This window comes from Solanum verrucosum, unplaced genomic scaffold, assembly GCF_900185275.1.
Source record: "Solanum verrucosum unplaced genomic scaffold, falcon-dt-bn FXZP01000020.1, whole genome shotgun sequence".
NCBI lineage: Eukaryota > Viridiplantae > Streptophyta > Magnoliopsida > Solanales > Solanaceae > Solanum > Solanum verrucosum.
This window is the reverse complement of record NW_026019903.1, coordinates 1,230,605-1,241,493: the sequence shown is the minus strand read 5'-3', so window position 1 is coordinate 1,241,493 and position 10,889 is coordinate 1,230,605. Positions and strand designations below refer to the sequence as shown.

At 36.9% G+C, this 10,889-nt stretch overlaps 2 protein-coding genes across 2 annotated transcripts; one reads left to right on the top strand and one right to left on the bottom strand.

Annotated features, from left to right (window-relative positions):
• On the top strand, nucleotides 1-2,887 carry LOC125820718 (pentatricopeptide repeat-containing protein At1g12620-like). The gene has a single exon (XM_049500145.1). The coding sequence runs from the start codon at nucleotides 79-81 to the stop codon at nucleotides 2,806-2,808; it is 2,730 nt and encodes a 909-aa protein (XP_049356102.1). The 5' UTR covers nucleotides 1-78; the 3' UTR covers nucleotides 2,809-2,887.
• A 3,479-nt stretch (nucleotides 2,888-6,366) lies between these two features.
• On the bottom strand, nucleotides 6,367-9,987 carry LOC125821066 (probable serine/threonine-protein kinase PBL19). Its single transcript, XM_049500486.1, has 5 exons — nucleotides 9,595-9,987; nucleotides 9,044-9,485; nucleotides 7,888-8,148; nucleotides 7,284-7,406; nucleotides 6,367-7,146 (listed from the first exon to the last, which is right to left on the bottom strand). The coding sequence occupies exons 2-5, from the start codon at nucleotides 9,401-9,403 to the stop codon at nucleotides 6,598-6,600; spliced, it is 1,293 nt and encodes a 430-aa protein (XP_049356443.1). The 5' UTR covers nucleotides 9,404-9,485; nucleotides 9,595-9,987; the 3' UTR covers nucleotides 6,367-6,597.
• Between the last annotated feature and the right edge of the window lie 902 nt (nucleotides 9,988-10,889).

The following is a 10,889-nucleotide window of genomic DNA, read 5'->3' as shown; positions in this document are numbered from 1 at the left end:
TGCACAGAAAAACCTTCAAGAACTTTGTTCGGCTCGCCGGAAAAATCTTCGCCGACGAATTCTCCGGCGAATTCCCGAATGTGTGCTACTTTGCGCCTTATGCGCATCAATTTCAAGGTAGGTCATTTCCCCCTGTTTCCGACATCATTGTACACTTCACAATTGTTAGTTTTACACTCCCTCACTCCACCCCACAAAACCATAAACCCTAAAGTTTCCAGCTTTTCTACTGATAGCTCATATTGCAGTTCAAAATCATTAGTGTCTGTAAAAGGATTTGATTTTCTTGAGCAGTTTACCCCTTTTAAAATTTTTGCAAATTCTTGTACTTACACTGTCATTACCTCAAATGAGAGGCGTAAAATTATTGTGGGGTTGTCAAGAATGATAAAAGATGAAAAAGTTTGGCTGTTGGAAGCATTTTCAAGAGATTTTTGCCCATCATATTTGGTAAAAATTATGAAGTTGTTTGATGATAGAGAAGTTGCATTTGCATTTTTTAAGTATGTTCTTCAAGATTATTCTGAGAATACTCTGAAGTCATGTTGTATTAGTGCGCATTTTTTGGCTGCTGGGGAGTTGAGGCTATTGGCACAGGATATGCTTTCTTGGATCATTAGGAAGGTTGGAAAATGTAGGAGTGATGAGGTGGTGGGGTTCATGTGGAGGGAGCATTATAAGTATGAGAGTGACTTTTCTGTTCTTGATTCATTAATGCGGGCATTTTTAACCGCAGAAATGGTTTCGGGTGCATTACAGATTTGGAGTAAGATGAGAGACAATGGATTGAGGCCGAGTTCATCTGCTGTCTGCATCCTATTTAAGTTGCTGCTTAGGATTGGTGATTATGGTAGTGTCTGGAAGTTATTTCGGGACATGCTGCAAAAAGGGCCTCGTCCTACTGACACTCTCTTTAATGTAATGATTCTTGGATATTGTAGAAAAGGTAGGCTTCAGACAGGAGAAAGTTTGTTTCATCTGATGCGGAAGTTTGGATGTGAGCCAGATGTTTTTACATATAATATTTTGATCAATGCATACTGTATTAGGGGATGGACTTCAGATGCATTGAAATGGGTGCATATGATGGTCGAACATGGATGTCATCCTACTATCTCTACCTTTAGTACGGTTATCAATGCTCTATGCAAGGAAGGGAATGTGGTGGAAGCCAGAAAATTGTTTGATGGAATGCAAGAGGTGGGTGTCTTTCCTAGCACTGTCACGTATAACGCTCTGATGGATGGCTATGTCAAAGCACGGGAAATTTTTCAAGCAAGTATGCTATATGAAGAAATGAAAAGGAAGGGTGTAGCTCCAGATGCTATAACTTTTAACATTTTGGTGGCAGGTCACTATAAGTATGGTAGGGAAGAGGATGGCGACCGGTTATTATGGGATCTAACGGTGGCAGGACTTTCTCCAGATTATTTATCCTCTGATGTATCTATTGCAGGATTGTGTTGGGTAGGAAGGTTGAATGAGGCTGTGGCATTGTTGAATAATCTGCTTGAAAAGGGGATACCTGTTAGTGTAATAGCTTTTAATTCCATTATTGCTGCATACAGCAAAGAAGGGTTAGAAGAAAAGGCATTTGAAGTCTATAATATTATGGTTCAATTTGGTCAGTCTCCTTCAGCTTCGACATGTGCTTCTCTGCTCCTCGGCTTGTCAGTGACAGGGAGGCTGCAAGAAGCAAGAGATTTAATGGCTAAGATGATTACAATGTCCTTCCCTATTAACATAACTGCTTGCACTGTGCTTCTGGATGGTTATTTTAAGAAAGGGGATGTAATGGGAGCGAGAACATTGTGGGAAGAGATGGAAAAGATGGGAATCGCTCCTGATGCTGTTGCTTTTTCTGCATTGATAGATGGGCTTGTCAAAGCTGGCTCTGTTGGAGACGCTTATGATGCCTTTCTTCAGATGATTAGGAAAGGGCTTGTACCAAATAATTTTGTTTATAATTCGCTAATTACTGGTTTCTGTTATAGCGGAAATATGAATGAGGCTCAGAAATTAGAAAGGGACATGAGGGAAAGGGGTCTTCTCCCAGATGTCTTTACAATTAATACCATCATTAATGGTTTCTGCAAACAGGGAAGGATGAAACTTGCTATTGACTGTTTCGTGGAAATGCATCGAAGTGGTTTACAGCCTGATATTGCTACGTATAACACCTTGATCAATGGATTCTGTAAGGCATTTGATGTGGTTAATGCAGATAACTTTATGACAAGAATGTATGCCAGTGGATGGGAACCTGACATCACAACCTACAATATAAGGATTCATAGTTTCTGTAGTACTAGGAGGATAAATCGAGCTGTTATGATTCTGGATGAGCTTGTATCTGCTGGTGTGGTGCCAAATACTGTTACATACAACATTATGATGAATAGTGCTTGCAATGACATATTGGACCGTGCAATGATTTTGGCTGCAAAGTTGCTTAAGATGGCATTCATCCCAAACACTGTTACAGCTAATTTACTACTTTCTCATCTATGGAAGCAGGGACTACCTCAGCGTGCGTTGGTTTGGGGGAAGAAGTTGAGCGAAATTGGATTTGAGTTTGACGAAATAACACATAAAATATTGGACAAATCTTCTCTTTGTATACAAGAAAACACAGATTATTGTACAGAAACAACAGAAAAGAGTCTTTTTTTAGACTTCCTCATGTACATTACCTACGACTACATACGTAGAAGTAGGGCTTATAGTGATAATAATGACAGCTCTTTCAAACTAGTTGAGGATGGACCTTGTGGGTCCTTCAAGTTAGTCAACAAGGCTACTGTTTAGCAATCTGATGAAAGAGCAAGAAACTGAATGACTACCAACCCGGAAATTCTTGTGGAAATGAAAACAGAAAAACCTACTGAAAGAATTAGCTTCAGTACAATTTTCAAATGCTGAAGAAGCTTGAATTTCTTATAACCGATGATGCTTCCCGACACTGAAGTTGGTAATTACGTCATGAAGCTGCAGTTTCTATGGCAAGTTGCAAAATTTATGAATGCCGGTATATACCTTATACTTTGTATAGTATACGATTTTCATGTGCACTTCCTACAGACTTTTGTTCTTCTGTTTTCAGTTTGATTAACCTTAGAGATCTTTCTTGAATTCGAGCTTCTTAGTTGTTGGAATGCTTTCTCCTGTTGAACTCATGAAATTGCTCTGAACTAGATAAACTCATGAAAAAATTGATGCTGGAATCTGGATAGGTTTTGTGAGATGGCTTATGGGGTCTTCTAGAAATGGGTAGGTAATAGCAGCGGATATGGAATAACGCTATCGTAAAGAAAATAAAATGTACTTTTCAGCAACCATACATGGTCTTCCAACTTTTTGAAGCACCTATTTTTCTGGCTGACAGAAAGTTGAGTCATACTGCCTTGCCTCCCTTCAACCAAGCAGTATTGTTGCATCTTTCTGGCTGACAGAAAATTTGAGTCGTACTGCGTTATCTCTGTTCAACCAAGCATTTGTTATGTACCATATATTTATATAGAATTTTGATAATCTCGGTACTTAAAAGGTAATATTTGCATTGGCCATTGCTTGTTTACTGTTAAAAGTTTTAGATTTATGAGATGAGTTTTGTTAGAGGGATTAGAATCAGCTACTTTGAGTTTGTGCTTAATCGTTAATCTAGGAAACATTCTTTCAGGAATCGACATCTGGCACTCTGACCTCCATGATTTCTGCCGCCTACTTTTTGCTAGTATTGTCTTCTGAACTGCGATAATCCCTCAACACTGTGCTTCTCCTGAAGTCAACTTTCCTTTCTTCACTTCCTAATGCCCTGCTTTTTGTTAGAAACTTTCCACTCTCACCAAAAATCCCAAGTAGCCAGTGATAGTATTCTGGCATGTCTATCACCCAATTTTCAATTGACAAACATGATTAGTTTCCAGACTGCTTTTCTCTGCATTATTTACATTATTAGCTCAATGATGATTCTGAAGCTATTTTAGGTTATCAGACTTTAACATTTTAAAATTTGTTTACTCTCAGTTTTGCTCATGTGAATAATGAGGAAATGGAAAGACTGAAATGATTGTGGATTCTTGCTTATAATTTATCCACTTGGTTGTGTCAAATCTGATTGACTATTTATCCTAAAACAAGATGTTGATTTACTCGATTTTCTTTCAGTTTGGAGATCCAAATTGTGCCCAGAGGACTGCTTGAAAAAGATTATGTGATGACTCCTCTATCACTCATCTGTGCACCTGAGGGAGAAGAGACTTAGATGCTGCTCTATGTACGGAATTTCCCTGATGTTTTCTTGAGCTGATAATGAAGGTTATGGAAAGTAAATTATTGCTTGTTCTGGATGTGCCTAAAGATTTGATCCTGAAAAGGAACTATTATGATGAATGATAAAATATCAAGAGCTGCGTTATGGAAACACAGCGACAGCAGTAAATTCTCGAGGATCGTGAATTTGTTATTGTAAGGTTTTACCAACTGCTGTCGATCAAAAGAGGGTTTGCTAGCTGCTGTCGATCAAAAAAGGTTGTGCCAGCTTCTGTCGTTGTTACCGTTTGAAATTTTGCGGACATGGTACAAACAGCATGAAATGGATGATTAGGATTCACATGCAGACCCAACTAGCCTGGGATATTTTGTTGTTGATGTTTGTAAACCTCCCAACAATGATAGAGCTGGTAAGTTTATTTTTTAAACATATCTTCATCTAGTATAACTGTGTATGCAACTTCCATATAAAGGTCTATGTCTCTGCAAATGAGTTCAGGTCAAACATTGTGTTTCTTTCTTTGAACAATGTTATTTCAAGGATTTACTGACAGGAAGTTTAATGTCATCCTTGCATTATGCTCCCAACCCTTCTCACTTTTCAGCTTATTGAAAGAATTGGTTTCGGTGTTGTCTTTATCCATGTCTCTTTAATCACAATTTACGATATGTCCTAATTACATAAATGGCTGAAGAAGTTTCATGTTAACAATGTTACTTTTATTCCCATTGAACATACAAGAAGATGAACTGTACTTTTCTTAATACTGTTTCTCCCTTAAAGGTGGATGCATGACTAGAAAGCTTGAAGCTTTTATTAGAAAGTAGTAGGTATTTGTTAACAACGACATCCAGGGGTAGTCTAGCAACGCATGCATGCTACATTAAACAGCATGCATATGGAATATAGTGACATTAAAATGCGAACAAGTCCTGTTTGATATTGCTATTTGCACTATGGATAACATGATTAAACCACTGGTCAAAATCGATGCTTCCAAGACTCCTACTCGTCAGCTGCTGCTAATAGAGTGTGCCCTCAGGACTTGCAGCTCGCAGTCTATTTGATGGATTTATTAATCCGCAGTTTTATGAACTTCCATCTTCAGAAGAGAACTGCTACTTAACCAGTGACAGATAAACCTTATTGAAACTAGCATTTTTTATGCATTGATATATGTACCTTTGTGAGCCCTTTTAATGTAATTCTTGTAGCTTGGCATGACTGTCCCTTCATGATGAATCTCCCGGGTACCCCCAACCCCCTCTCCTCTTCTCTTTTCCCCTTATTGTTGCTCTATCTTGATGAATTCTGCAATCGATTTTTCACATTGCAGGATGTGCAGAGGGCTTTGTCCAAACTACTGGTGATCGGTGCCATTATGGTCCTTTGATCTGGAGACTGTTTCAATGGCTGCACAAGGTTATCGTGCCATATACAGTATCATGGTTCTGCCAAAAATAGGACCTGTTCTGGATTTTGGGGGAAGCTGGAAAGTTTATAGCCCGAGTAGTATCAGTGAGTCTCCACACGACAATAGGTGTGTGGTTTCGATCCCCACTACTCCTTTGCCCTTCCCCGCCCCCCCCCCCCCCCCCTCCCCCTTATGTATTAAAAGAAAAAGTCAGCGTAATTGATCAACAACAGTTACGCCTCAGTCCTTTGCTTATTTGTATGACGAAGTTAGTTTTTAATACATCCTCTTTTCATAATCTTCTTCCTTGCCTTTTTTCTTTTTATTTGTAGTGTAAATGTAATAAGCTTACAGTTGCTATCACAAACAATAAAAAAGAGAAAATCACTTGCTTCAATAAGTTCAATGCATTGATTTCTGTAAGCAGTCAACACAGCGTGTATAGTTGGTAGATCTATATTTGGTTTATTGAAACTATATTCGACAATATACCACAAGACATGGTTAAATAAATAGTAGTATAATCTTTGTTGACGTTGACTCAACAAGTTCTCTTTTCTTTTTTTCCCTCCCCTCCCTCTTCCTTTTCTGTCTAGCGGGGTAGTTGGGGAAGGTGGGGGGGGGGGGAGGTTTAGTGAAAAAAATAAGAATATGTTCATGAAAATTTGAGCATAGTATAGCCACCACAATAATGACTACGCCTCATGAATTCTCATTTCTATCACCCAAGGCATAGAAAAACTCAATGCTACAGATTGTTGCCTCTAGTTATAGCCACTAATGAGTCGAAATGGCAATGCCTCATTTACACGCTAAGTTAATTAGTACTTGCTATATATTTCACTCACATTCAGTAAAACCAGAATTTTCAACATATTGATATCTGATATGGAGGAAAAAATAACTTATTCTATGTAGTTTTACCCTTCTGCATGAACAGGAATCTTCTTCTGCTTATTCCACCAACATGTTCACTAAGTTTAGCCAAGTGAGCCATTCGTCTTTTCGCTGATTCTGTGTCTCCTGTCTGCTTTGGCTTTTCCTCTACAACAGGATCATCGTCGACACTCTGGAAACTTGTGTCTGTGGAGGAGCTATTTTCACCGGAAATCTGAATGATCTGCTTCAGAGTTTCTACAACCTGACTCATCTTGGGTCGATCTTTTGCAGATTTTAACAAACAGGTGTCAGCTAACTTTGCCAGCTTTCGAGCTGCACTGATGGAATACTGATTTTCCAGCCTTGGATCCATGAGCATACCAAATTTCCTGCCGTCAGCAGGGTAACGTTTAATCCAATCCAGAAGTTTATGTTCTGATTTTGGTCTGTTCCTTTCTAGGGACCGTCGACCGGTTAGGATCTCATATAATACAACACCAAAACTCCACACATCACTCTTAGCTGTGAGATGTCCTGTTTCTATGTAATCAGGTGCTGCATACCCCCATGTCCCCACAACCTGGTCACAAAAGCATGTCATTTATGGTCATTTACCATAGAGATGCTTCATCTTTAACCAAAAAGTTCTAAAAAAACTTGTGTTTTATTTTCTCGTTATGTAAAACATGTATTTGAGCAAGGATCAACGTAACATACCGCTGTGGAAACGTGTGTGTGCATGCCAGTTGGACCCTCTCTGGCAAGCCCAAAGTCTGAAAGCTTTGGCTTGAAGTCATCATCCAATAGCACATTTGATGACTTGAAATCACGATATATCACCTGTACAGTTGACAGAAGAAAGAACATTAATGTTTAGTACATTAAGAAAAGCAGTAGTGTACCACTTCAGTGATGAATCGGTATATACAAGTTTTCTGCATGTTTGACAAAAGGTCAAAAGAACAAATATACAGTAAAGATGCCAATGCAGATGACGTTTTAATTTGAAATGGTCTTGAATAAAGACATTGCTATAATTTATAGATAGAATTTAAAGTTGAAACAGAGACACTCCACTGTCAAAATCCTTGTAACTGCGAAAAAAATCAGGAAAATAAATGAAAACATATAGAAAAACTCTGCTTAAACATTTTTTAGGCCACAAAGGTGAAGCTATATCAATGATCATATACCTTCAGCATTAAGCGATACTCCACTCTTGGGTTATACATTGAAGAAATCCAACTAAGAGTTCATACACTTGTAATTCTATTAATGAAAAATTTGGACAAATACATCAGAAAATATTCAGATAAAATACCTGAACTTCCAATTCTTCATGCAAATAAGCCAGTCCCTGAGCTGCTCCAAGCGCCATTTGCAGTCTTCTTTGCCAAGAAAGAACTGGAAAGGCTGTACTGAAAAGATGATCTTCTAGACTTCTATTTGACATGAATTCATACACAAGTAGCCTCTGAATACCTCTTTCCCCATCAACGGCACAATATCCAATTAGTTTGACGAGATTTGGGTGATCTACCACTCCCAGAAATTGCACTTCTGCTACCCATTGTTTATGACCCTACATAACAATTAGAGGATCAACACAATACTAAAGTTTACAATTAGATAAACAACTTAAGTTTATTTAGCTTCCAAAACAAAAGACCACAGATTTAAGTTCGCAAAATCTAGAGAAGCAAGACACATCAACCATAACTTGCAGCCAAGTAATGGTGAAAACCAGAACTTCCAACCAATGGAAAGAAAGTACAAAAATTGCCAATATTTTCATGGTGCTCATTAAACTTTACGGACATTTATTCTCTGTTTAACAAATTTTAACTTGAAAGGGGAGCTTCTCATACAATCAAATCAAGTTTCTACAAAACTGCTAGCCATATAGAAATGATCCACATTCGGGCAGCAATTAAATGATCAACCTGAACCTAAGATAGCTAAAAGTGAGTTGGCAATAGTATTTATAGCAAAGTGCAAGGAGCAAACAGAAATGTAAATGGAACAAAGTTGGCAATATTCCTCTCTTCCACAAGCAAGATATATACATATATCGCGTACATTCTCCTGAATAATCCTACGAGGATATAGACACAAGTGAATTTCAAGGGCATCAATACTTTGATCTTTTTACTAAAGATGAAAGATTAAACATCACCTACCCCCAAAGAAAGAAGACAAATTGTTGTAATGTAAGTATCATACTCCTTCACCAACATAGCAACAAAAAACAGAAAAAACAACAATGAATGATGATATTATTAATGCTCCATTACCAGACAAAGCTGCTATAAACAGTTCCACAGATAACAACAATTTAACAAATAAGGCCACACTCAAATCACTAAAACACATATGTGTGCATTCACATTTCGGTTACCAGTCCAACTAAACACAAATTCCAAGATCAGTTACACATAATGGACCATACTCCAAAAGAAAAAAGAAAAAAAGCTTACCTGATAACCATCTCTATTGAGTTTTTTAATGGCAACAATAGTTGATTCACCTTTTCCATCAGCAGGCTTAATGTTACCTTTGTATACACATCCAAAACCTCCTTCACCAATCTTAAGTAACCTATTAAAATTATTAGTTGCTTGTTTAAGCTCAGAGAATGTGAATACCCTCAAATTCTGACCTTTCCCTTCATACACATCAGAGAAGCTACGTGCAGAAGAAGTTGAACATGAAGACTTAGTTACCCTTTCTGCACCACCACCTGAAATATCTGATTTACTCTGATCTTGAAGTACCACTGGTGCTGATTTTCTTTCCCTATTTCTGTGCCTATCCTTGAAGTAAAAAAAACACTTCATTTCCCCCCCTCTTCACAAATTTTGACAGAATTTCCAAGATTCAATTTTTAACTCCCAGAGTCGAGGAACAGCCACTAAACTCCTGCAGAAAACCACAGCATTAGCAAGAACTACATCAAGAACAGATTTTTAACCAAAAATCTAAGTACCCAAAATGAAAAATTGATATAAAACAAGGAAAAAATTATTACCTAGATAGGAAATGGGGTTTTCTTGGTTGGTTTATGATTCAAATAAAAAAAAGAGAAGATGGGGTCCTGATTTTGTTCAACCCTTTAGACTCTTCTTATAAGAAGAAAAAGTAAGTGCTTTCCAAGTTGGTGGAAGAAGAGAAGAAATTAAGAGCTTTCCATGTAAATTATACAAGTTCAAACTGGCTTTTGATTTTCTTGAAAGTCAATAAAGTATTCTAAATCTTGGGGTTTCTTCAACTCCCTTTGGATTTGGTTAACAATTCTTTCTTGGACCAAAACCAAAAAATTATTTCTTGGACCAAAGACACTATTTTATTTATTTATTATTTGGATGCTTCCTATCCTGTCTCTCTCTCTTCTTCAAGAGAGAGTTGGGGGAAATTGACAAGTCTTCTTTTGTCAGTTTGGACAACTATATGTGACTATTTATATATAGAGTTATGTCTTTTTCATCACGAGAGTGGTACAGGCCGCGGCGACTGATTAGAGTTATGTTGATATTAATATTTTTATAAAGTACTTTCTCTATTTCATAATGAATGACCTGGTTTGACTTGACACGGAACTTAAGTAAATAAAGAAGATTTTTGAATCTTGTGGTCCTAAATTAAAGTTATGTCAAATGTACAAAATTGCCCTTAATCTTGTGGTCTTAAACATGTCACGTGGAAAGCAAAAAGTAAAATGTTACCAAAAAAGGAAAGAGGTCATTCTTTTTTAAACTGACTAAAAAGGAAATGAGGTCATTTTTTGTGAAACGGAGGGAGTATTAATTAGGTAGATTTTTAAGTCATAAATTAAATGTTATACTCCTTTCGTTTTATAAAAAATGATCTAGTTTGACTTGGCATGGAATTTAAGAAAATAAAGAAGACTTTTGAAACTTGTGATTCTAAATTAAAGTTATGTCAAATGTACAAAATTGTCCTTTAATCTTGTGGTCTTAAACATACTACATGAAAGCTGAAATTAAAATGTTACCAAAAAAAGAAAAAGGTCATTCTTTTTGAAACATGCTAAAAAGGAAATAAGGTCATTTTTTTTTAAACGGAATGAGTATTAATTTGATGTACGAATTATTTATCTCTTAACAAATAATCAGGTATTATATTACATATATAAAATATAATATTTATACAACTCATTTCTAAATTAGCTATTAAACGATTTTCAATTACCTAGTACATATGGTCAATGTAATCTTTTGCTGCTGAAGATTACGACCTTTTTGGAGTTTTTGTTAAATATGAGGTCTGAAGTTTTGGATCTTTCCTCTTTTATTCTCTAATTGT

Bases quoted from the DNA above. Each gene is read 5' to 3' on its own strand.
- LOC125820718 (XM_049500145.1), top strand. From the start codon at position 79: ATGTGTGCTACTTTGCGCCTTATGCGCATCAATTTCAAGGTAGGTCAT.
- LOC125821066 (XM_049500486.1), bottom strand. From the start codon at position 9,403: ATGAAGTGTTTTTTTTACTTCAAGGATAGGCACAGAAATAGGGAAAGA. The intron at 8,149-9,043 runs GTAAGCTTTTTT...ATTGTTATGTAG, and splicing joins TCAATAGAGATGGTTATCAG to GGTCATAAACAATGGGTAGC. The intron at 7,147-7,283 runs GTATGTTACGTT...TTTTGTGACCAG, and splicing joins ACACACACGTTTCCACAGCG to GTTGTGGGGACATGGGGGTA.